The sequence below is a fragment of the Camponotus floridanus genome, unplaced genomic scaffold (genome assembly GCF_003227725.1).
Source record: "Camponotus floridanus strain SB8 unplaced genomic scaffold, Cflo_v7.5 scaffold13, whole genome shotgun sequence".
Lineage (NCBI taxonomy): Eukaryota > Metazoa > Arthropoda > Insecta > Hymenoptera > Formicidae > Camponotus > Camponotus floridanus.
The window spans coordinates 2239784-2267610 of record NW_020229248.1 but is presented as its reverse complement, the minus strand read 5'-3'; the positions used below and the strand labels follow the sequence as shown (position 1 = coordinate 2267610).

General features: G+C 39.2%; 1 protein-coding gene across 6 annotated transcripts in view; it reads right to left on the bottom strand.

Annotated features, from left to right (window-relative positions):
* The window catches only part of LOC105255092, a 360332-nt gene that overhangs the window by 84739 nt on the left and 247766 nt on the right, over positions 1-27827 (bottom strand). For all 6 annotated transcript variants that reach the window (XM_011264178.3, XM_011264180.3, XM_011264185.3 and 3 more), the window contains one exon: positions 5475-5584. In XM_011264178.3, the coding sequence (XP_011262480.1) occupies positions 5475-5584 (110 nt within the window). The remainder of the gene's footprint in view (positions 1-5474; positions 5585-27827) is intronic.

Here is a 27827-nt window from a genome sequence, read left to right as displayed (position 1 = left end):
TCGCGTCCTGTCTCGAGTTTTTTTTTTCTAACAGAAGCTGGAAATGGTAGCGTAACCCCGAGGGGGCGAGGTCACGAGACGAATGCAATTTGTCGCTCCCGGGCAGGCGAATCTTTTAAAGAAGTGCATCTTATTACGAGCAGCCGGTAAGGGGACGAGAAACTCGCGCTTCCGTAAATAATGAGGAGGGCAGAGGAAAGAGACTTGGTGTGCCATCATTGCTGCTGCTGCTGTTGCTATAAAGACACAAAGCCCCCGTCATGATGGCACGGGAGGATATTATTTCCGTTTGAGAGTCGGGACGAGCAAGTAATGCACGAACAGACCACGTTGCTAGGGAAAAGGGCGATGAATGGAATGTAGGAAATCGCGTTACCGCTCGAGATTTTCATTGTGTTGCGAAGGGCGACCATACCGAGTCGCTCGTTTACCAGCAAATTCTCTTCGCGAAAGACAGATATAACAAGGCTAGCAAAATACTTCTCTTGCAAAAGCAAAGAATCAAAAAAATATTATAAACTTTATATGTAGAACTGAAAAAGGAAAAGAGATGTTTAACTGTAAGAGTGAATCGTTGTCATTATTACTCTAAGGTTGAATATTTTTTATGTATTTTTTATTATTTATATATACGTACATGCAACTGTTCGATATATCCTCTAAAAATTTTCCATAATAATAAATATAAAGACGTGCAAGTATAATTAAAACATTCAATATTCAAAAATTTATTAAACATATTTAAAAATTTACTTCAAAAAATAATGTATTTCTTCATATTATCCATACGAGACTATTAATCCTTTAACTTAAAAACATAGATTGGAATATATACATAAAATATGCATATACATATACATGTTATATGTTTTTTGTAAATTGTAAAAAATTTACATAGATATATATTTTGTCGTTAACATATATATAATACTATGTCATTAATACGCGGTCCTCATATTCAAAGTAGACAATAGTAATTTCTTCGTGTGATATATATGCAAATTCGCGACGTACAATAACGGATAGTTTTTGCCGGAACGGAATCAAATATCTCCGACGTAACTAAAGAAATATAATTAAGATGAAATGTAATAATGAAAAATAGAATCGGCAATTTTTCATGATAATCATGATAAGCAAAACAATTGCAAGACGCTCGATTATTCCGATAGTTGTAGCGTCAGAAAATTGCGAGATGAAAAGATAAAAAAAAAAAAAAGAAATTAAGACGAAACAAAGACGTTAAATCAGAGAAAAGATTGGCGATCTAATCAACGCGAATCTAACAAAATCATAATCTCGTTTAACTCAATCAGTTAACTTTATTGCATGGTCCATTCTTCGCCTCTAAATTATCGCGTAGTCGACTTGCCTATATTTATCGGGAGAGTGCGCTCGCTCATTGAAATTATTGCAAAACTTTCCCGAGTTTCTGTGAACCGTAATCTGATCTGATTAATTAATAATTTAATGTACAGTCGACGAAGCGAAAAATCAATACGCTCTGCAAGTTCATCGGCGATTCCATCAGCCTCATAATGGTACGAAATCATTTGCTTTTACAATTACACGAATGTTTTACAGTTACACGGATTAAATAATCGCAATAACAATAGTCCCTTCGATGATGACACATACATGATGAGAATTTAATTCTCATACAAAACTTAATAAGAGGCTTCGGTTTTATTAAATCTCATGCGAATGCAAATGTATTTATATTTGTCGCGAATTACTATCAGCTAACAGCAGAACGATTAATAATCGCATGTATTATTCTCCTCCATCCCGCAGATTTTCAAACTTTCAATATCATCATCCGCCGCCGCAATCATGCTGTTATATAAGGTATATAAAATGCTCGACGTGTTGCGTTTGAATTATTAATTAGCACGCGGCACCGCATCCAGTAGAGAGATGATGGCATCTATGAGAGAGGGCTGCCATGCAACAGGGCTAAAATGGAAATCGTTGATGCATCGCGAGCGATCATAAGGGTGCATTAAAAAACTTTATCTCGCGTCGCGCAGCATTAATCGACCGTCTCGCGCATAATGGCGTGCACGATAATTGGCGCATAAATTATGGCGGTACAGAGAGCCCCGTCGTGACGAGGAAAATTCCACGAGCGTCCTGTAATGAATAACAATCTATTTCCGGCGAGACAACCGAGCGTTACGGAAGCTGTGCTGCTCCAAAGAACGTTCTCTCTCTTTCTCTCTATCTCTCGCTTTCTTTCTTTCTCTCTCTGGAATGCTACCTTCCTTCTCTCTTGGTGATCGCGTCGATATCTGAGAGCTATAATCGAGCCGAGGCGGACAGACTTAATTCGTCGCTAACTCGATACATCGACAAGGCTTGTCAACAAGTCAAGCGGACCGTCATTTAATTACGTAACAAGGCACACGAAGGGTTGCTCCTGGCTGTTGGGGTTAACGCGGGAGAAAGAGAAGAGACGAAGCGGCAAGAGAAGGGAATGACAGAGGAAGTGGCAGAGATGAAGGAGAACAAGTAGCGAAGATGAAAGAGCAAGAGACGCGTACGACAAGGAGTAGCGTCACATGGGAAGGATATGAACGAGGGAATATGGCCCGAGGTATGATCCTTTACAGAGAAGAACAAGAACGAGAGAAGGAGATGGAAGCGAAGAATCAGTCGCGAGGACAGCAGATCTGAAGGCGAATTCCCTTTTAAACATGACGTCGCAAGTTTAGCGTCAGAGTTGGTTGTATAATTCTCGTTTCGCGTCAAGATTAAATAAAATTCTCTGAAATATAGACCGACATATCTCTGACGTTAAATTGGACATGAGAATACGAGTCCGTGAGTTTAAGGAGCAAAGCGGTTTTCTTCTGTCAAAAGCGTTTGAACGATACAAACGTCGTCGAGAAAAGCGGAGATGGCAAACGCTGAAAGGGTTAGCTCCTAAATGCCGCTACAGCGCGCCTAAATCGGTCGAGTGCACAGACGGTGAACCGGAGGGGACGAGGGAAACGCGAGGGTATGTATCGCGTTCGTGTGTTACATCACGAGGGCGCCTTGTTTGTTCTGCCTGCTCGAGGCTCGCGTCGTCTGAATATTCAACAGCCTTTCCACCACACACGGCCACGACGGCGCTTACACGGGCGCGTGTACCGCGTGTATAAACAGTGCCGACAACCTCCTCGAACATTTCAGCGCCGGTCGCCGGTGCGTCTTAATGTGGGTCACAAAGGGGTTGAGCTTGGAAGAAGGGAATTGAGCCGCGTTGAAATCAACGCTAACGCTGCCATTTCATGTTGTCGTCGCATAGAAATAAATTGCAATCACGTTAATTATTCCCAATTTGTTAATGGGATTGAAATTTGTCTTTATCCTATAAATATTCGCACATGCAATGTACCTACATAAATTACTTATATGTAAATATATCAATTTTGATAGATAATTTTATTGTGTACAATATATGAAGACGAATCTATATCTGGAATTGTTTCTCGTGCTCTCTCTCTCTTGAAAAAATCTGATTTGGCAATCGTAGATAAAAATTGCCAAGAAAAAGAAAGCAGATAAAATTGGCCTAATTTCTTGATATCTCTGGAAATCAATATTTCACTGAGATTAATTTAACAGCGAATTAAAAGATGCGATTGTGCACAATTAATGAATGAGAAAGCATGAACAAAGATAATAAAAGGATTTTCGAACTGTATTTCGCGCTTGATATCAGAGCTTGCATCTAATTCGTTGCGCTTGAAAAGGAAAATAACTGCGACGTGAAATGAAATAAAAAAAAATGTTTGAAGCCATTTTTACGCAAATCGAGATAAAGCGAACTCGAAAGACCATCGTAAAAATGCCGTTTGCGTGCGAAAACTCGTCCGGATTGCACGTCACGGATGCGAGTGCATCTCTGCGAGTCATGGCTTTCAGCAACAAGAGCGCCGGCGCAGAGCGGAGCGGAACGGAGCGGAGCGGAGCGAAGCGGAAAGTGGGTCAGCGTCGTTAGCGTTCGATGGCGCCATTTCGACTCGTTCCGGCCGCAGGCGAAAGGGATGGATAGGGAGCAAACACGCGGGGTAGAATGGGGCGGGTTAGCACGAATTTTGTGGCCTCGCGCTACGGTTTTCGAGCACACCCCCGTGGTCATCGATCGTGGTCGTCTAACTCGATCGGTCGCTAACGAACCGTCGCCTCGTTCTTCCCCGTGAAAATGCTCTTTGTCGTTACGTGCTCTCGAAAGAAGGCTAACCGTTTAAATAAAGTAGAGCGGAAAAAATGCCGGAGGGAGTTTCCGAAACGAAACATTACGGGGCGCATCGGGCAAAATTATCTATCGTATTTTACTCGTTACATTACATAAAGACTATAAAATTACATTGCGCGAATAATTAAAGAGCAGTGGAACATTTGCGAACCGTGGAATAAATTTCAAATCGCGCGAATATTTTATTTCAGAGAAAAAAAGATATTTTTAATCAACATAAACAGACAATCATCTAATGCCGGGACGAGAATGGTGAACTTTCATCATTTTTTTGCCGGTGATTCTAGATTTAATTAAAATGTACTGGCAAAAAAGATATACTTATCAAGAACGTAGCTACATTATGTATACACGTAATTTGACCAAGCTACACAAGAGAAACACACAAGAGAATATTTAAAAATAATGTTCCTGGCATGGCAGTATAATTAAAGCTGAATAATTTTATTACGGTAAAATGAGTGTACGCATTGCGCAGAATAATTATTGATAATGGACCACAATTTTTTTTCTACCGAGTAAGAGATAGCTTATTTAAAATTGTTGAAAATTGTTAATATTTTTTTCTTGAATACATTTATACTGCTGTAATTGTTAAACAAAATTAATTATTAATTAGGAAAGATTTTGTTTTGCAAAAAAAGATATATATATATATATATATATATATATATATATATATGTGTGTGTTAATTTTGTTATAAAACGCTCGATCTTACAGCTGGATTGATTAATAATAATTGCACAAATTTTCTATATATATATATATATATATTATATAAGCAGTACTATTGATGGAGCCAATTTGAATGAAATTCGAATGACAGTCTATCCCACAACATTCACCTGTTACGGATCGTGTAACAAGTGTCAATATATATCGTTTCATTAAATTATTAATAATTCTAAATTATTAATAATTCTATCCATTTAGAACATTGCAAATAATATTGATCCATTAAAAGCATAATTTTAGAAGAGAATAGACAGACAAAATGTAAAGAATTTTATCATTTTAATAATTAGATAATTGTGACTATGCAATGACAATGTTATTTATTTTATGATAATGCTAATGACCACGAAAATCCGACTATGTTTCTTCGTAAAAACAGTTATTAAGTATTTGATTTTTGTTATATTACTAATTGAAATCTTCGTATCACTTTCAGAACTTCGTTACTTTCAAAATAATTCAATTCATAGTTTATAGCCTTTAATCACTCACCTGACACTGCTGTGGTCCCTGCCTATTCGGCGAGGAGGCCTTCGGTCTCGGTTTCTTCACTCCCAGCTTCCCAGGATCACCGCCACCGGCTCTCGATTCCTCGCTGCTACCTGAAACCAAAGACATAGAATCCGTTAACTATCGTAACGCCTCGATCGTTTGATCCGAGTCGAAAGACAAATCGATGTTGCTCGACTCGTCGCGAATTGCTAAAGTGGAAGAGAATGTTTCCTCCGACGCTAGACTATCTCTTTTATCGTCGAGGACTGACAACTTTTTGCGTCTACGACGCCCAAGATTCCGCTCGTCCTGCAACGTTTCTTCCGTGTCCCCGACACCACCCCGTCATCATGAGAGATGCAAGGTAGCGTCTACAAGACTTCGACATATGGAAGATTGATTGCCTACCGTTCTTTTTGCGCGCGACCTGCGATATACTTAATGGTCGATTGGCCTTGTCATCAACATCGATCCAGAGCGCCAACTGCGTCGTGAAAGGATCTCGAGGTGGCTTCTCGCCAAGGATTATACTGGCTTCCTTTACGAGAAGCGTCTCTCTGTTTTGCTGGCAGCCGTTTTTGAATGATATCAGAATGGTACACAAATTTTCTTAGAAAGCTTCAGTATATATCAAAAATCAATAATATATTTTATAGAATATAATATAGTTCACTATTCCATTTTACCGAAATAATTTCTTCATGAAAGAAATCACGCACAGTACAAATTTTAAAGAATTTATGAAAAATTGTAATGTATTTGGATATATATAACGAAATAAGTTAAAGGGAATATAAAATTTTTTTCTTACTAAATTAGTGCTTGAAATACACGTGCGACTGATAATTGTATAAAAAATATAATTTTTTTTTTACAAAATAAGAACACTTTGATAAATATGTCTTATCAAATGTATAAAATAGAAATTGTTGTTCAATTTTACTCTCTTTCAATTTGCCACTATAAATAAAAAAACTTTTTATACAATCTACAACAACATTATAAGAGAATCATTAATAGGTTTCTTAATATATTTGTTGTCTGCAAGTATACGTGAAAAAATATAAATTAAAAATATGGATAAAATATTATTTCATAATTCAATCAATCAATCATTTGTAAGTTCGAAAATAATCAACAGATATTTTTATAATTCTCAAATGGCATTATATTAATTAACGAATAAATCCGCGATCAAAAACTGTTGCCGACTAGCTATCATGGAGAACAGCATGCATCTGCAATTTTCCTTTGCAACGTCGGGAATGCTTGTACGTCTCTATGGATCGTCGTTACCGACGTGCAACACCTGCGATCATCGTTCTCCTTGCCACGCCTCGCCTACTTGCGAAGCAGCTAATTAATTATTGTTTCAGAGCTGCCGCTGCCGCAACGGTGTTGGAAACTTTTGTTGTGCTATTTGCACAACGCGAACTGAAGGAAAGATGGACTCGCTTAGTACGAAATTATGACACGGACCGTGTGCGCAATAGATAAGCGTCGACGAGCGATTTTTCTCGGAAAAATTTTCGTACGTCGTGGGAAATCAGCTGGAGATGCAGCTAAATGATCTTCCTCCTCCTTTCACTGTATTTTACATCGAAATAATTACGAAAGAGTATGTAATCGGTTAACGTGCATCAAAATCCGCGTATATTCTATATTTTTCATCCACAACTGTATCTTTAAGAATAAAATGCAATAATATATTTTTTCCAAAAATAAATCTCTCTTCTTCTAGCGGAAGATAGATAAATGGACGGAAAAAATCTGTAAAAATAACAGAGTTATTCTTATTTATACTCTCTCCTCTTTCTCTCCTTTCTCTCTTCTCACAATATCATACCGATTATATTGAACTCACGCTGTATTTTTCCCGCACAAACAGGATTTATCCATCCCGCTGATAAAAGGGAGCTTCTAGTTGAAAACCGGCTTGTGTACACGGATGCCCTTTACGCGAATGTTTCTCGGCTCGCGAGTTTTGCCGGCGCGTCGCGTCATACTTCGAAAATCAGCAGGCTGCGAGTAAACAAGTCTCTTTTCATCAGCTTCGACGGACGCGACCGTATTTACCGGGAACTCATATAGTCGTCGACTACGAGCGCAAACATCGAAGATGCACGTTTATACGCCAAACTTTAATAATTTTGTCTTCGAACTCTGCAAAGACGCTGCGTCTCGCTCGCCGCTTGTATTCGCTGTTAATAGATACTTTCCTCTCTCTTTCTCCTTTCTTGTCTCGCTTGGCGGCCGCAATTTAATAAATCATCGAGCCTGTCTTCGATGGCCTGGCAACATGCACCTCCCCTCCCCCTCAAAGCCACCCCAAGCCGAGTTTGATAAACGGCGGCTTCTCTCACAGTCGAATAATTCGCCGATCTCGATATCCGAGATACTCATCCGAATTCGGCCGAGCCGCAGAATTTCGAGCTTCGTGACCGCGTTCGATAAATTCTTCATCGATTTCGCGGAGATCGCGAGCGAGCGGCCAGTCGAATAAAGCGAGTAAAAGTTTGTTATCAGCAAAATCGCCCGTGCCCGCATCGCTCTAAATCATTGTAGTCGAACTAGTCTACGCTTTCTCTTTTATGTGGATTTTCTGCAACGTGGACTGCAACCACAATGCGATCAATCAAATCCGTCAGAAAATCGTGACTCACGCTCAACCGAGAATTGGCGTTCCATCGGGGAACAGCGCATTCACAATGGTATCAAAAGATTAGATTGAAATGGTAATTTGACGCATGTATCGGTTACAAAAGAACCTTCCCTGTAATAAAATGCCTTCGCACTGAAATAAAATGCTTTAGCGTTGTAAAAGGACCGTGGATATATTTTAATATTTACGGTAATCGTTGTCGTTGGCGATTACGAATTTCGCGCTATTATTCAGTTACCGTGTTGCTATAACATTAAGCCCGATGCTATGCACGCTCATTGTGAACGCAAGATGCGAGCCGCAACCTGGGATCCCGCAGCTAGGGATGCGTTTGTAATTCCATTTACCACATAAGTGGATGGTGCAACGTGCAGATGGCATGCTTAATAAAGTGTACTTAACCGAGCCGAGGTTCAACTACGCCTCGACCCGGCCTCGATTGCATTCGCGTTTCGTACCGTCGCTGCTATTCGTACCCCCGGTATGTCTCAGAAGGCGGAGCGCGTCTCGCACGACGAGTGTGTATAATTGCATTGCCAATTGCAATAGACAAATACACAGTTGCTAAATATTTTTGTGCAATATAACTAGATTATTATTTTTTATGCTAAAATAAAATCAGTCACAGATACTAATAATTAAAAATTTTTAACAATTGCACAATTGAATATTTATTTCCTAAAACTCCATACTTTAGAAAAAATAAAAATATCTTTATTCAAGAATATATCAACTATATATCAATTAACATATAACTCCTGAAATAAAAGAATTCGTTAATAAGAATTAAAATTATCTTTGCATTCACATTGTACGAAATTAATAATTGCAATTAGATGTTTCAATGATCTTGATTTAATAACAACACATGTGTATAAATAACGAGAATATTTTGTGGCGCAATTTGTGCAATTATGTTCGTATCTTCGAGCGATCGTCAACAATGTTAGGCTGGAAAATGAACGTATAGTGACCATGACTGCAAATAATTCCACGGCCGACTACATCGTATTAAACGTACTAATAAATTCACATATGTACTCGTATTCTTGGCGATCTCTCGATAATCATAAAAATCACTTTATTTGAATCTGCGCCAAATTGGCGACGTGCATAGTCTATCGTTCATAAATTCGTAAACATGACTTGGCAAAAGAATAATATTTAGCTCTGAAATTTGCGAGATGTTGAACATGAGATATTTGAGGCTATTATATTGTGATTTATTTTTTTCTTTCATGATTTTATATCAGAAATAATATGAAACTAATTTTCTCTTTTTTTTCCCTCTTTTTCTCTTCTTTAACTAATTTTTCCATATTTTAAATCTTCAAAATAATGTAAAAAAGACATAAAAATATAAGAAGACAAAAGAAGAGAGAAAAAGAGCAAAGAAGAGAGAAATACATGACTACATATGAAATATGATAAAACTATATAAATCTTGTACAAAGATGAGTTTAAAGAGAGAGATTAAATATACATATACGTTAAAAAAGGTAAACATCAGAATTCTCGAATATCTCATTAATGATATTAATACATTTAACATTTCGTTATTTTCATTTCTCTGCAAATACCACGATGTGAATATCAATTAGCGAAATGAATATGAGATTCTAAAAGCCATGGAAATCTCATGGATAGACTATTACTTCGAGAAATAGCGTGTCTCTGCAAATGCAATTGCATCCGAGAGCTTTCACACATGCCCCCAAATGATTCTCCCTTCTCGAAATCCCGCGGCTTAGAAAGTGGGAATGGGTCTACTCGACGAACGTGCATAATTGCACGTTCGACGTTGATCACATCGGAGACACGTTCCGTATACAAACGCGCGATGTCTAATAAGGCAAAGTAGATGATATATATTAACTGTTATACAATTTTCCACGGTATAATAAAAATTTATATCAGACAGATCGATGAAAAGATTGTTTATTATTTCATGGCGCAAATTATAGATACTACGAATAATTTAGATGGAAGCTATAAATATGTATCATTATCATGTGTCTATATACATACATATATCACTTATAAATAGGTTAATAATATCTATACATATCATCACGTATATTACAATAGATCCCTTGAGCGGATTTTATACAAAATGCCTTGTTTAAAACTAGTTTTGTCTTTTTTAATTAGACAAATGTCTATTAAAGTTACACAAAGTTAATAATGCTATTATCATATATATATATTTATCAAAAATGTAATATTAACCAATTTTTTTACAAATTTTATTTTCTCAGTATCACTATTATTGCGTGATACTTGCATAATTCGACGATCAAGCTTATGGGACACAACATGTATTACGCACAACCTATATTCGACGACACGCGTGGCTTGTCGATGGTCAGAGGGATTTATCGGGATTTACGTTCGCGTAACAATGGAACCGCCGTTTACCGGAAAGAGGGCTCTCGCGACATTTCGAGAGACGAGATAGCACGAAAGCGTAATACCACGCGATAAGGACACAACGGAGATGACGAGAGAATAGGTAATTTCGATCGGTGTAATTACCAGCCGCTGATAATACCTTGATTAGTCGCGGGCATTAGAGAGTAGAATCTAATTATGCAGCGCTATCGTTAAATCCGGATCACTTGACGGACAATGGTCTTCTCATCGAGTTCCATGATATCGCGAAAATCGATCTTGTCGAACACGCATGCGTTCTGACGAGTCAAAGAAATTATTGAATAAAATTATACCGATATCATTTCGCAAGCTTTCAATCCGAAAAAGTCATTTTAAGAGAAAAATAAGAAGAAAAATATAAATAAGAGAAGCTGTTCTCTTATTTTTCGGACAATATTTTAATTTTCATACTTTTATTATTCAAGTATATACCGTTCGCATGATTATTATTCATCAACGTTTCGACAACGTAAAATTTGAGGCGAAAACACAGAAATTTCCCGTCATCTCCGGTTGTCAACGCGCGCGAGGTAAATCTTATTTGCTACAGAAGAGAGTACATTAATGCACGAACGAACAAACGGCGGGCATTCGAAGCTGCATCGGGGCTACGCCAATAACCCTCGTCGGCTGACGTTCTACGGTTAATTACCATCGTGCCACACACGCGAACGCGAACTTCAAAGCCGTTCGCGTCACGGTTGATTCGGCGGCCGAGTGTTTCCGGTCGCGAGCGAGCAGCGCGCAATGGGATTCGACTAATGAGTAATTGTATTTCGCTGCGCGCGGCCATTTTCCGCGCTTTTACTATATTAACGAGTTTTTATGAGATTATCCTGCGCGGACGCGGAGTTTTGTGCGGGCCGTGTGCGTCATTGCGGCGGTGCGCGCCTTGATAAACGCGCGTATCGGAGACCGGTGGCTTTGTGCGGGAGCTGCTTTCCCCGACATGCCCGACGAGAATTAAATTTCGCATTAGGGAGTTTTTGCGATACTCCCCGTATATTCGCATCCAGCAGTTACCAAGTATGGGTCGCCACGAAAATTTCTATACCGTGTACGGTAACCGAGAAATAAAATAATGCAAAAACTCTACAAGGTATCCGGTAATTTCAGAAGATTAGTTTCTACGTTAAAAAGCGCTATGATGTAAAATTATAATATATAAAAAGAATAATTACTGTATAGAATTAGGGAGCAAATTTAATAAAAGCAAAAAAAAATAATAATTATAGTTTAGTCTACGTTCATTTTCACGACAACGCAACATGTAATTTACTAGGGACGCGAAATACTAGTTTTTAAATATTATCGTACAACACGCGCCTCTTTTTCGTAAATTGCGCGATCGTGACGCTTTTATCGTTGTTCCGTAGATACGTTCGCGAATTTTTCTCGGGGAAAAAAAAGGAAATGCGTTGGCGAAAAAATGCGCGAAAGCACGATTTCGCGAACTCGACACGGTCGCGCGACTCGAGTAGCCGCGAGCCGGGATGGAAATTAAAAAATTGCGAGTGCCACCCCCTGTCTCTCCGCTTTCTCCCGTTCTATCCCGGCCGCGAAAAGTTACGGACGATTTTACGCGCGGGCGCGCATAAAATGTCGTATGCGCTTTTATGCAGGCTGACGCTGTAAAAGTCTGCAGTTAAGCTTAACGGCCGAGGCAATGAAAACGATGCGTAAACCGGAAAGGGAAGGGAAACACGGAACTTTCCCGCATCTCCACCCCAAGTCCCTTGACCTACATACAGTAGCTCGGGCTCTGTATTGTACGCGTGTTTATATGTGTATTAGTTTCGGAAAAGTATATAGTTCATCGCGGAAATCATAAACTATATCGTCGCGTAAAAGCGTAATCGTCCCCACGTAATCCTCTGCGCGGTTGAGAGTTTTATAGTTTAAGATACGACCGAGTGCGTGCACGCACTTTCAAGTATCCTCAAGTATTCTTCTTTACGTTTTAATCCCGCCAGTTTTACCAGGTCTAATAAAACGTCGGTTCGTAAGAAAACGCGAAATCTCACACGCGAGAATCTTTTCTCCGCGCATTTTTTATATATGTCGTATTTATTGTTAACTTGGAATTTGCGTTGATCGAGCAGTGCGTTTCTCGTTCATCTCATTGGAATCATGAAAGTGCGTCTCGTGTCAAAAGTTGCCGATGGAATTTGCTGACATCCAAATAATTTTTAAATTATAAATCAGAGTTTAAAAAATCTACATATATCTATCTACATAGTTCCATATTATTATATACTTGTATTCTTTCATCCTTATTAAGCAAATCATTAAAGTACACGAAATGTAGACAGCAAGCAATAAAAAGACAAAAAAATTTTGCAAGAGAAACAAGGTAATAAAAAGCGCAAAACGATCGCGCAGTCACTTTTACACCGTTTACTTTCACCATTATTATTCGTACAATGCATTTATGCAGTTGCACGCAAGCAAAGACGTAAAGACATTCTTGTAACATGCGTCAGCTTGTGCATGTTGCAAAAGTGAAGTGCGAGCGCGCGTTCGTTTCAAGTAAGACATTAGGCTGCATTGCCGATGCTCTCTGCAAGCTACACTCACGCAAAGAAACACATGCTTTTATATAAATAATATCCTAGCATATTAAATTTCATATATATATTACAAAAACATAATTATATATATAGTCTATAAGATAAATAAAGTATATATCTGTTTTCAATGCATATATTCGAACGTGTGCATCGATGCAAAATTGCATTGATGGACGAACGAATTGTTGATGTGGTCCGATGTGCACGCGCGAGAGAAGCTGATATAGCAGAAACATCTCCATCAGCGACAGCGACGTATTAAATCCACTGAAATTCTCGTTTAATATTCACAGATCGCATGAGATCAACGTTAATCCGGTAGATCCGAATCGAAACATATATTCTTTTTACCAACGTTATAATAAACTCCGAGATTGTGGCTGCTCAGAATTTTACGCATGTAACTCTATTAACTTTGCGTCGATATTTTCGAGACACTCGATATAGAGCAGCGAGATATGATATCATCGTATAACTCGACTACTCAGAATAATGCCGCATATAAAACGCATGCGATCGATTGCGTGCGGTCGCAAGCGGCAGAGAAATGCATCGTGCTAGCATAAATTTTACGATCGAGCCCGGAAAATTGCTCGGACTACGGTGAGCCAAGCCGATTCTCGAAGAAGGATCAAGGATGCTTACGGCATTTGGCTGGTATCGGCACTTTTCCTTCGATACTGAATATTAATCTTCCACGTCAACTAAATATCGTCATTTTTCAAGATGATTGAATTCAGATAAAGACCTCGATATTTTTTCAAGGAATTTATTTATTTATTTAATTGCATTACCATAGAATTTTAATTATTATAAAAAATATAAATACATTATTCAATAAGAAATGATACTTCATACGGCATTAAATTATTAATATAATCAATATTTCGAATATATATATATAATATTCAGTTATTAATGTAATCAATATTTCGAATATATATAGTATTCAATAATTAGTCTAATCGATATGTCGATATATACAACGATATTTTCTGTACAATATGCCAGCAAAAGATTGTAAGATAACGACGTACTTGAAGAAATTCGCTTTTCGCGTCGTTAAATCGTCATTAGGACGAGACACGTTCAAACGAAAAAGTGAATTGCACGTCTATCTCGCGTTCACTATCGAGAATCAACATCCGGACGATTGTTATTGCTGCTTTTCGTAACACGCTATTGTTTCGATTTTTGCCGAACGTTTTCTGTACGGGAATCGTTCAATAATCGATTTATGTCGCTCGTTTAATAATGGATTTTTTCGTTATATGAATGGAAGGAATGAAACCTTTGATGGAAAATTTGTGTTTCGGAAAAAGTACAGCGATAAGATCAATATCGGACATCTACGTGCAAATACAATTGTAGTCTATAAATAATACATTGTTTTTGTTAATAAAGAGGGAACGTAGAGTTATAATTTTACTTATAAAATTATATGAGAGAAAACAGTTGATCTTTCCCTCGTGTTTATCGGGATACACGTGGTATTTATTTTTCTTTGACCGAGTATACAGTAAGATTATTCATTTATAAAAAGTAGCAATTTTTGCAGCGATAACTTGTTCGTGCTGAACTTTCCTTGTCACACACGCCCGATCGAAAGTAAAATTTTATAACTCATGCCAAGAATCTCTCTCGTCATTTTTGCCAGGAAGTACGTAGTCTCGAGAACATTACTTCCACCGGTTGAGCACGAAGCAATCTCGATGCTTCCGTCACATCGTTCTAGGAAAGAATTTCTTTCCTCGACGTCGGTGTTGCATATAAAAAGCAACGACGAATGAGAACGAAAATAACGCGCGATATTTCTTTTCGAGTAGCTTTCATATCATGTTAACATACTACATAAAAAAAGTTTTATTATTACCATTGGTTTGCTAACTGAAGAGAATTCCTGCGATAGTGAAATCTGCACGAGTGGTACACGTAAAAATTAATCGCGTAATTTGAAAAATTTCTGTTAAATGCGGAATAATTCGCAATAAAATGTTAACGCATCATAATAAATTCCAAATTAATAAATTTCAGATAAACATAAATCTACTGTGTATCTATTAAAACGGTTACATGAAGCGAAGTTAGGAAAGTATCGAAATTTGAGAGAGACGATATATCGAGTTCCGACGAAGATTTCCGCAACCAAGAGAGTCTCGGATAGTATCGACGACAAGATGTCGCGAAACTCTCTGAGACTGACAACGCGGGCGACGACAAATTGTCTAACCCGCTTAAGTTTGCGGACGTGTCCGGAGAGATGTGAGAGGGACAGAAAGAGACCCGATCGATCGATGACATAAAGGCTGCAGCCGTAAACACTCGGGGAGGGGAATCATTAAATATTGAAATTCGAACGAGGCGTAACGCGATACCAGGCCAGCTAGTACGTCACTCATATCGATAAACGGTTTCCCATTTTTAATGAAGAATTCGTTACACGTTGTGTCGCGTAGTTCGCTCGTTCATTCTCTTCCTCCGTCTCTCCCCTTTCCAATATAACCGTTTTATTCCGTTTTATTCCGTTAATTGTTCCGATTAGCGCGAACACGTTGAGCGACATCCCGAATGATTATTTAACTCGTTCGCGTTTCTTCTACGAGAGGATGTTTCTAGCTTCGACGCTCGTTACGTTGATTGAAATTGCGTGTCCCACACTGCCGCTTTTAATTATCGCGCGTATATCGAGTTTCGCGAGCGCACGTGCGTACAATACAACGCGAGTCGAATTTTGCGCGATTGTCGGAGAAGCCATTTAAACGCCTGTCAATTATCGGGATATCATATTTGTCGAAATAATATCGTGAATTATATTTTTTCCCGGATATCGCGAGATAGAGAATGCCCATTCGTTTCGTGACGGCATGTTATATACGGCTGTTAGATAATAGGCAAGTTCAACGTATCGATAATGTGCGTACAATGGAAATGCACGGTCGATGATCTTTAATCGTTGTATCGGCGCACCGTCACGATTTTCATTTCGACATCGCACTCGCGTTACGTTTCATATCCCGTAATGCGCGCGACGCACAAATGTTCCGGAACGATTGAAAAGGCGTATAATGGTCGGGGAAGGGATCAATGTTTCTCGAGTGATCGACATGTCCGAATAATTGACGTCCGTGATTATCGGTCCAATCGATGCCAGCCGAAAGTGTCACGCCGCTTCCTCGACAAAATCGTCCGTCCGACTCCTCATTAGCTATAATCACTTTTAACGAGAATCGATACGGAGCAACAGAAACGAGAAAACGTCTCGCTTCTTCGACTTTCGAATACTTCCCCGTTCTTTCTTAATTGTTCACTATTTCGCGAGTCGTCTCTCCTTTCGCCATATTCAATTTATATTTTCATCAATAAAAAAAGCGGGGGCAATTATTATTATTCATAAATTCATGATTATACTTTTTGAGAAAATGAACGATATAAATTGCATTGCGAGCATAAATAAATATTGGGAAAGTAGTAGAGAAAGAATGAAGAGATGGTCTACAGACAAAGTTTAATCGTGCGAAATCCCGGAGTTCAAAAATTGAGTGGAACAATAGACGCAAGCGGGAGAGAAAGAGAGAATATGTGCACGTGTATGATAGAAGCCAACATGAAGAAGGAAAAACGAAAGCAAATCATAAAAAAATGGATAAAAGGAAAATAAAAATGTCGGGGTGCCGTCGGCCAATAATGGGCGCGAAGCACCACTCGCCGTTAAAATCGCCCCAACTAATCCCTTAGCCTACCCCCTCGCTAAATTTATCGTGGAAGGTTCAAAAAGAAAGCAAAGATGGAAGGAGAGGCTGGGAGACGAGGATATATTCGTTCAGCGATCCTCTTCGTGGAGGGTGGCTGCGACAGCGGGATGAGGGGTTGACCGGGAGAAAAAAAAGAGCGAAAAATTGCCAGGACCTGTACGCGGGGTGAGCAGCCCAATTTATAATATTTATCGCCGTTGACCGATAATGGAATTTTGCCGACACGACCCCATGTGGAACGAGAAAGAGAGAGAGAGAAAGCAAGAATGAAAAAAAGAGAGAGACAAGTCGGAACATTGATACTAAATCCTGAATCGGGACGTATGGCCCCTAAAGCAATCGTAATATTCGTCATAAACGCGCGTAACCACCATCCTCTCGTGTAACGCATATTTTTCCGGCTGCGTATTATTGTGGACATGTGCAAAAAAAAAGTGATACTTTGCAATCGCTCATCTTGCGATGATAAAAGTCTCTTTATCATCGAATGTTCTTTGAAAATCGCAAATTGGAGATCAATTTGGAAAATAATATCTTGAAAGTGTTAAAAGATTTTAATCGTAATAATTTTATATCATACTTGTGTCTCTACAATTATAATGGTTTTATAATCTATAACATCAATTAAAATCCTATTTAAATAAAATTCAAAGAGATGACAGGGCGCCTCGTCTCTCATCGAAAATTTTGTGCCACCCAATATGTCGAAAGAGAGATATGTCTGACTACACATGCTTATGACCGCGCATGTAATGTGTCCCATTACAAATCCCGCTCGACGCTATAATACGATCTACGTATGTATTTGCGATGGTCGCTTTCGGCGTTGCGCCGTTGATAAATTGAGCTGCAAACCGCGCAGTAGGGGCGTTCGATTTGCTAATTAACCCTCTTCAATTTTGTTCCAAATATTGACCCGAGTTCGCGCTATTGTTGGCTCTAGCTAGGAACTACGAAATCGGAAACTACGACTGACGCATGCACGCACGCAGTTTCCGATTTTGACTCGAATAATTAATCTCTTTTCGCCACTTACAGAAATTGTTTGTTCGCCGAGACTGTTTGCGCGTCGAAATTAAGTTTGTTTGCCCGAATGGTAAACAAACCCGCTAATAACGACTATGCGCGAGTTCAAATGACAAACATCTGTCGCTCGATTATGCAATCTCGCTTGCTCAACAAGAAATGCTCGCGAAGTGCCTGCCTCTTATATCTGGATAAATATAAGAGTTGAAATCATCAACCGAAATTCCATCCTTGAAATTGAAATTATTGAAGAAAGAAGATAAAAAATATTTTCCTGCATTATTTCGTTATTATTTCGTTATAAACGCACAATAGCAGAATTTTTGCAAACAGTTTGAAAGAAATTTTAAATCCAATTGTTTTGTATGCATATAAATAAAGAGATAAAAATAGCGAGAGAAAAGAATAAAATACATCGTATGAAAAAAAATGAATTAAAATTTACCATAATAGCGCGCGTTCTCGAATCTTTAAACAAAAATAAATCACATATTCTGCTATTTTTCAAAAGACATTCTGGTATTATATATTCATATACAAATTTCATCCCCATTTATCATCGCCTCTCCAGACAAAGGGAGAATATCGATTATAACGGAGCGTATAAAAAAATTATTCAGACTTCGACGATATATGTATATGTGCGAGGATGGCCGAGCTCGTTATTACCTCCCGGCTGCCTTCGGAATTTGGTTTGCGCGAGGGGAATTGTTTAAGATTCTCTCAGGAACACACACGTAAGTGTATTATGTATAGTCGGACGTGGCGCGCACGACATAGATGTACATACACGTACACAAACGTATACCCGGTAGGACGCAAGCAGCCAAGGCGAATTTCTCGATAACCCAAGTTATTAACTCATAAAGGCCAAGTTAAGGTAGGTAGGTAGTAGGGTTAGGGGATGAAGCATCCCCCGCTATTATCGCGAATTTACATGCCCAGGAGGTAAGGACGAGGGAGACGAAGGCAGGAGATGCCTGGCTCCTTTCCGTTCTCCCTCATCCCCTTCGCTCTGCGAAGGATCTTCTCTCGATCCCCCGTGCCTCTCTTCCGCCCGATCTCATCGGCAATAAAAGCTCGCGCTATAACGCATAATGGTTTAATTAAGAAGTTGTCGCACACCAACGTTCTCGGGATACTGCCAACGGAAGACGACAGCATCTCGGGCTCAAGTCGATATCCGTTCGATTCGTTTCCTGTCTCGAAATAGCATCATTACGATGTCTGCGTGTAACTAATTAAAACAAGCGCTGGTATCGTAGCTTATCTCTGTATTCCTGATTAAATGCAATCGATCCAGATATAAGACTGTCCTCACGGAAATTTGAGATAGAGAAATGTGTACGATTATTTCGCGTACACATTTATATTATTAATAAATTAACAAATTGTATCTGTTGCAGAAATACATGTAAAAAATTAAATTGTTTCAGTTTGATATCGAGAAAAATATTCAATATTTAATATGTTAATTATTTCAAAAATTACACATGTACGATAAATGTTTTTTTTTTTACATATACAATAAATGTGTTTTCATTAATCAGCGCATAGCAAATTGCTTGAAACACGTAAATAAATTGCATATTAAATAATTGTTGTGCTTCTTTAATAAATATTATTTATATTATCATACTTTTTATTATTATGAAAAATTATACGATTTCATATAAAGGCATGCAATTTCATTCATTTATGCAGCCAATACAGAGGAATAGAGATAAGGCGGAAGGCAACAAAGAAGAAAGACAGAAAGGTGAGGGGCAAAGTCCGCCGAGATATGAAATGGGTTTAATTAATCTCCGCCTAATTGTGTGAGACGCGCGGCGACGACGGCAGCGGTGGCGCCGAGATTCCCAGGAACGTATTAATTTATGCCGCCGAATTATGCAGCCCTCGCAGGTGAACGCTTCCGTCTTCCAGAACTTCTCATAATTCAGTCGCGAGAGTAGTCTTGTCTTGAAAGGAGGCTAATCGCAAAATCTCGAAATCGTCTCCAATCTCTGTCGTCCGTTTGCGTTAACTCTTTCAAAGAATAAATTTTTCAAAAGCAAGCTGAGAGATTTCAAGAATAATTTAGATTATATTAGAAATTATGAAGTTTAACGTTTTTATTCTAATTCTAATTAATTGCATAGAATAATAATTAATAATTGGACTTATAAAGAAATCGTATAATCCACAAAAGAATAAATAATCTTATTTCTATACTTTACGCTCGTATAAATCAATCATATATAACACATGTGTATAATGCCATTATTTTCAACTCAGACTTTTCCGTGTCCACGATTCGGCTTTGTTCTTCCACTGGACTTTATTAAAGCGACCTATACCATGATTGGACGGATTAGCTGTCGATCCGAGTGATGCTGATATGAAATTATAGCAAGCGGAGCGGTGTAAAGAGCAGATTAATCAAGAACAAGCGATTTATAACGAGGCACATCACGTCCCTTAATACTTCTGTCAATAGGCCTGTTAGCAGACATTCGACATTTCCGTCAAATTGCCTCGGATTAAACAGCGATTCTCAGCAAATCGTCATTAAAATGAGATTACCAAGCTCCGCAATTCTCGTAGGCACTTTCCGCCTCAAATAGTCAAAGCCCCCGGATCCCAGATATGAATATCCGTTTCAATGAATGCGTAACGATGTACCGTACAGCTTGGTAACTATCATGTTACCTGTTATACTCACAGAGCGGTTTCATTAGCGAACGTCCAGTCTCTCCCGATAAGGGAAGTAGATCCGAATATTGTTTCCTATACATATTATTTCGCCCCCTAATATATTGTTACGCATAAATTCCGAAATGTCTTACTCTTTACGAGAGGATGGCATATAAAAAACATAACACACCGGCGCAAAGAGCGCCCGAATTCCCGCTCAACTGCGATTAACTGGCATGCGTCATTCTGTGCAAACTTATCCCGCGACGCAGCATCGTAAAAAATTTTTTATGTCGCCGCAAGATGATCCTCGCGGATTTCACGGCGCTCGCTGGATAAGTGCAACTTGGTCGCAGGTGCGAGATACGTACGGGATCGAAACTGTATTCTCGTTAAAGAGCCAACGGAGATATGCGCTCGTGAGAGAAATCGTGGGCGCATTTCGCCGGGGCATCGGTAAACTTCGACCCTTATCGAGAGACCAATGTGCAGGCGAGAGATAGTAAGCGGCACGTCAAAGAGAATAAGGGATCGATACTCGATGGCCCCTTTGTCGGGGGATTAGCCCGCGGCGGGGAAGAGGGACAAACTCTGCCCCTCTCAGGAGGGATTGGAAGACAAGGCACGCAAGCTGTAACCATACGGGATCTTTATACACCGTTCAATTCGGAACATAATCGATACACTCGTGGAACCATAAAATAACGCGCTATCTCATCATTTCCCGACGCGATGAAACAAGACACCCTTATTATCATGCGAGCCTCGAGTAGGTCGGTTTCATTATATTTTTCTCAGAGAATTAAAATTAATCACGACACACAAGTATAAAACTCTCGTTCCTATACGCAATATGTTTGAACACTTGTGAAAATATATCTAATTTATAATAGAATTTAATATTTCAAGCGTATATAATATGATGAGTAAACAAAAGCGCACCCAGTAATTATAATAACTGCTTATATAATGCAAATGAGATAGATTTTATGTTATGCTGGCTTCGCAACCGTCGTATAATTATTTTAATCGAGTATAATCCATGAAATAATACGCAACTATTAATGCATCAAAGCTAAGAGTTAATTCGAGCAATTAAGCCCGATGCGCGCGATAATATCGAATATTTATAAACGGAATTGGAGGGGCAGCGATATCTAAATAAATTGTCATAAGAATGTAAATTTGATTGTTATTGTTTACTCGCTGGTGAATCGCTGTTTGTCAGAATGCAACTCGTTTTCGATCGTTTCAATGTACAGTCAATCATATAATCTCTCTTAATAAAAGAAATTATATTATTAGCCGATGCTCGTTGGTGGAAATATGATTCGCGTCATTGTCAACTGTCCCAAAAAGAAAACTGCACGGTTAAATTTCGTCAATGTAATAACTCGAGGAAGTAAGTAAACAACGCCGGAGCCTGGATATAATTTCCAGAGATGGAGATCCACATGATACGCTTATTGACCATCGTAAGAGATTCGTCCGGCTAACACGCGGATATATACATGGCGTCCACGTCGGCTGGCTGCCTTCTCCATTCCGCGAGGATTGTGTTTTATAGACGGATTACGGAGATTTACGCTCGTCCAGGCGGACAGGATTCAGTTTTTACGTCCGTGTCTTGTTTCCGGCGTATGCCTCGAGCAAATCGATTTTCCTTCTTATTATTCTGACTGCAATCTGAATCAAACTCGGAGCTTATGGTAGAGCCGTATCATTCGTCTATCATATATATACGAGAGAGATTATACAAAATTCGAGATATATACGAAAGAAGATAATATTAAGATGTAAACTATGATTGTAGTTAAAATATATTACAAGGTATATATCTTTACCGAATTATTTCTATTTCTGATGTGTGAGGTATGTTACTTTTTTTCCCTTGAATATAATCGTTATTTCCAACATTTCTTGTCGCGTGCGATTTTACGAAGATTTCTTTCCCTTTCAGCAATACACTTGGAATATACGATCGCGATGACGCACCGCGGTGATGTTAAACTCTATTGGAAATGCACATAGATCGAGTAAATTCCTAATTACAGTTGGAGATTCGCGTCTCGCTTTATGTGCGAGTGTGTACATGTATCTGCGATACTTGGGAGAAGCCGAGTCCTAAATGCACGATCGATCATTTTCGACTCGGAAAGTTCGAGTGTTCTCGTAGTTTCGAGCTGGATTAATGAGTTCCCTCAAAGCGGTTGTCGACGAGGAGAGAAAGAGAGAGAGAAAGGAAGGGGAGGGAAAGAGAGAGGGAGGGAGAGAGAGAAACAATGACGAGAACGCGAAAGGCAGCCATAGGGGAAGATATTGAGGTTTGTGGTGACGGAGGTATAGATCGAGATTCCGGAGCACGACAAAGCCGGAGGAAACGATCGTTAAATCCGTCCGCAATTTCTTTCGTAGACCTCTTTAATCGGTAAAAGATACCATCGCGAAAATATATCGTTTTTATCAACTTTGATGTATATGCGCTTCGCGCGCATTCGGCGCGAAAGCTCGACGCGAATCAAAAATTAAAGCTGCAATCGAAAATAACGCATGCAGTGAAACGGATAAGCCATTGCAAAAATCCATCGAGATACCGCTGTCGTAGTTTACTCGAGAGATATAGTTTGCCCGCAGTAATCCATATATATATACGTACGGATTCGAACAACTAAGCTACATTTAGTCCACTAAATAGTTAAATTAGACCAAACAGTCACAAATTCGCGATATAAATCTCGCTGCGCATTGTATTTACGACGCACAGTCAGCATTCCGATAAATAATCCGCAATGCGAAATTAGTTGGCCTTCCCCGCGCGAGGCGAGCTTTCTCGCTCGGAAAGCTTCGCTGAAATGCGCGATTGTCCCCCTAAGCTGGATTATTTTCCGACGGGAGAGATCGCGCCCGTTCACCGTACGCCGTGCGTTCGCGCGGCATTGTGTGTCGCATTCCGAAAATTGCAGTCCCGTCAGGAATTTACTGGCACTTGGGCGCGCACGACAACCCCCGGCGCAACAAATCCCTGCTGCTAGAAATTCTACCTCGGACACACAACATACACACACACACACACACACACGATACGTTTTATCATTGGATGGCGCGAATGAGCGACATACCTCTATATACGTCGTGTAGCACCGACAGCAAGACAGACTACAAGAGGAGGATCTCGCTCTCGGCTGTTGCACTCCGTAGGGAAACTACTTCCTCGCAACTACTTCGCTTTATTACCGCGCGCTTCACTTCACTGCCGTGTTCGCGGCTTTACAGTGTCTTCGGCCGTCGTTTCTACCCCGAAACTTTCCAATGCTAACCCGCATCGAGGCTACGAGCGAGAAAGAGAGAGAACGTCTAATTTATCATTATTCTCCTCGTCGACATGCAAGAGTTCCGCCCGCCTTGATAGAAGGAGCCTAATGAATATACCATTTTACAACACAGTCGGCCTACCGCCACTTGTTGCTAGACGATGACGGCGGCATCGGCGACGTGAGTGCCTTTTCAGGCGCATACAAAGCGCCGATAATTTCTCGCCGTTTATCGGAGATTATCGCTCCTCGACTTGGAGGGACTCTTCGTGTCTCTACATCGCGAATAAATCAATCGGGTTATTCGCGTCGTGGCTTCTTTCGTTATTACTATAATAGCGTTAATAGACTGCAATTTTTATTTGTTTCGGAAATTATTTTAGGTTTAATGAAGATGTGTACGATTTAAAAAAATTAAATTATATATACAAGAATGCAGTTAGATCATACCATGACATTTTGAAGAAATATAACGATGAGAAATGTTTCATTAAATTTCTCATTTGCGTCGATATAAATTTATAAAATGCATTTTTGATGTACAGCATGCATTAATATGGGTCACAGTTACTAGAAAAATAACGTTCCGCTGTTATTGAAGAGAGTCTTAGTAAAACAAACACAGTACCATCATAATTTGCGGAAAATTCGTGTGCAAACTATTAAAGATCGATGATTATGAACGATCAATGTAGTTCGCAAACTATGCGCTTATATAAGCGCAAAGCGCAGCCAGCACGAACATTTCAAATTTATACTCGCAAATATTTGTGCGATATATCGACCATTGGTAGCGAAAGAGAAATGCGTAATTATGATAAAAATTTTATTTTAAAAAAACTAACTTTTCGCTCAGAGCGAAAAAAATGCAATTTTATACGAATTTTTACACATATTCTGTTAAATGTATTATTATTGGTATACAATGGTTTCATTTATAAGCAAATGCCTCCCATTAAAAAGAATCAGTTAGTAGTTGTTGTTTAATGATTGTTTCAACCACTTTAACCATTTATTAAAATATGCATCTTCTATTATAAATGAAATTTCAAATGAAATTTCATAACAATACATTTTGTTAGGAAAATCTGACCAAGATTTCCCATTTCTTGTAAATTTATCACATCTTGAGAATAAATAATGTTCATATATCATTTTAAATTTGATACTAGTTAAAATACAAAATTTTACTACCATAATCAGTGAAAAATATGAGTGTTTTGTTACTTTTAAAATTAGTAGACATTTTCACTGACTCAATTGAAGAGAATATCTGCAATTTTATTAACGTCTTACTAGCATCGCGAGATAGAGAAAGCGGATGGAAAATATGCGGGTATGATTTTCCGCGACAACCAGTTTCCTCGCAAGATCATCGGAACTCGATCCGCAAACTCGAATATCGGCGAGAAATCGATTCTTTGTCGATGGTTGCTCCATCGCTAGCTACCGATAACGGCAGTATCGAAGACCGGAAATGGTTTTTCGCGCTCGTCTCTTGGCCCGCGCGTCGTCGTCCAAAGTCAAGAGCGTAAATATATGCGCGCAGACCAGAGTCCGGATTCGAGTCCGGATTCGCGTCGTTGTGAGTGCGTATAGTGGATACGTGTACGTGTGTCGCGTTTGTGAATCCAGGGACGCTCAACGCTTTGGAGGCGGCGGCTGCCCCTGCACTTGGCGTGAAAGGCCGTTAGCATAGGAATGGTTCGCCCTCTCGAGTGGAGTGGAGTGGTCCATTGTCGGGTCAGCCGTTCGGTGGAAGTGCCATCGGGGCTTCCAAGTGTCGTATATACCGCGAAAGAACACCCACAACGCGCGCCACCATCGCCATCGCCGTCGCCGCCGCCGCCATCGTCATCGCCATCGCCGCCGAAACGTCCGGGGGTGTCGAGAGCGCGAACAACAATGGAAGGGTGCCACAGCGTGTCCCGATTGCTCGCGGGATTCTCGTTGTTATACTACGCCGTGTCCTATTGTCCTGCTACTGTTTGCGCGTCGAAGGCTCGACGTGACGCGTCTCCGCATCGTCGCGTCAAAAGCGCACGTTGACTTTTTCCACGTTAATAATGTCAAGATGGGTACCGACAATATCGGGTGAGAGCTTACGGTGCGGAGAAGTTCACGAGGATAATGACTAGGTATCGGAGACGAGCACGATACGTGAATTAGAGAGGGGTTTTTATTTCGTTTGACAAGTTTGGGAAAACACGAAGTCTCATGGCGCGAGATAAATAGGGTGATGAATCGCTGTATAATGACGCGGAGATCCTTAATAAACATCAGAGAAATAATGCGGGTGTATGTCATTTATGTCACGCAAACTTTGGCGTTTGAAACCACTTCCCAACTTTTTTGCATTAGAAAGATTGAGAAATGTAATCCTTTATATATTAAAACGAGCGCCAATAATATATTTGATGCTAGTTATTAAAAGTTAATTATAATGAAATTATAATGAAATCAACATTCAACACGAGAATATTTCTTATTTCGTATACTCGAGAAATATGTTCTTTTTTTTTTCAAAGGCATTCATTTATGTCACTTGAAAGAAATCAATTTCAGAAGCGTTCAAGATTGACTATGTGCGCGAATAACGTTTACGACACGGTAATTTCATGCGAAGCGCATTTCGACGATCATATTCGCACGCGAAAAATTCTTCCCAGCGAATAATAAAGTATCCACCCCGCCATCCTTGCATCCCTCTTTTTCCACTTTTTTTCCGGCCATGCCGCAAACACGAGAGATAAAGCAATAAAATTATGGAGCAGAGCCAAGCGAAACCGCGCGCGACGTTTTCGCCGACTGTCTCTCTCTCTTTCCTCGCCCTTCTTTGTACCTTCTACGTCCTTCCGCTCGACTACTCTGTGCTCCACTCGACACACGCTACATTTTATACGCAACATACCGACCCGCTGCTTTATTGCCGAGTAATTTCGAGAAGTAAGCCAACGCGGAAAATTACGCGACTCCCAACGCTTCTGCTATTAATTCGCTTTATTGTGGAGGAATTTCCATACATAAAAGAATCTACGAATAATTCGGAATAGTACTCGCGTGTAATCGTAGACTTTTATGAAGATTCGGGAAATGTTAAGTGTTTACATTAATGGGTTTGTAGAATTTTTTGGAAAAAACGAGAAAATAAGAATTGAAAAATGCGCCTTGCGTTTTTTTTAACGAGCTTCCATGATTCTCCAAACTATGGGAACTTTTTTTTCTTATGGAAGCGAAAAGTTCCCACTGACAAGCGAGATCTATTATATCGCGCGCCGATGACATCCGAGTGAAGTACGGGAAAACGTGCTTCTACATAAACATGTATACGGAGTAAAAAAGTGCACATCAAACTACGACCGCGAACGCCACGTCTTTCGCACGAACAAGCCTTCATCAGTTCTCGAATTTCCCTATCGATCACTTTATTTGTCAGGAAGCGTCTTCCTCGTCCATCACTATCTCTCTTCAAACTGTAGTATCATCTGTCTTACTTCTACATCTACCATAGATAACTTGAAGAAAGCGAGAATCTCTGTCGTGGATCTACACGAAAACTCGTGAAACTCATGCAACTGTTTAAAAAAAAATGCTTTATGAGACAGTTTTGTTCGCGGAACAAATATTAAATTTTTGAAATTAAGAAAACGAGTACTTTTTTATTTTTAATTGATAAAAATTAATGTTTCTTCTATATTTTTTATCCGCGATTTTTTTCGCATAATATTATTAATTTTTATAAAAATAAATAAAAATTAATGTTTCTTCTATATTTTCTATCCGTGACTTTTATCCATTATTGCACAATATTAATGTATTATTGTATTTTCTAAAAAGAAATAAAAATTTTCTAAATTATTTCATATTTTCCTCCTATCTTTCTCCTTCTCTATATAATGCTAATTATATAGAGAATAAATTAT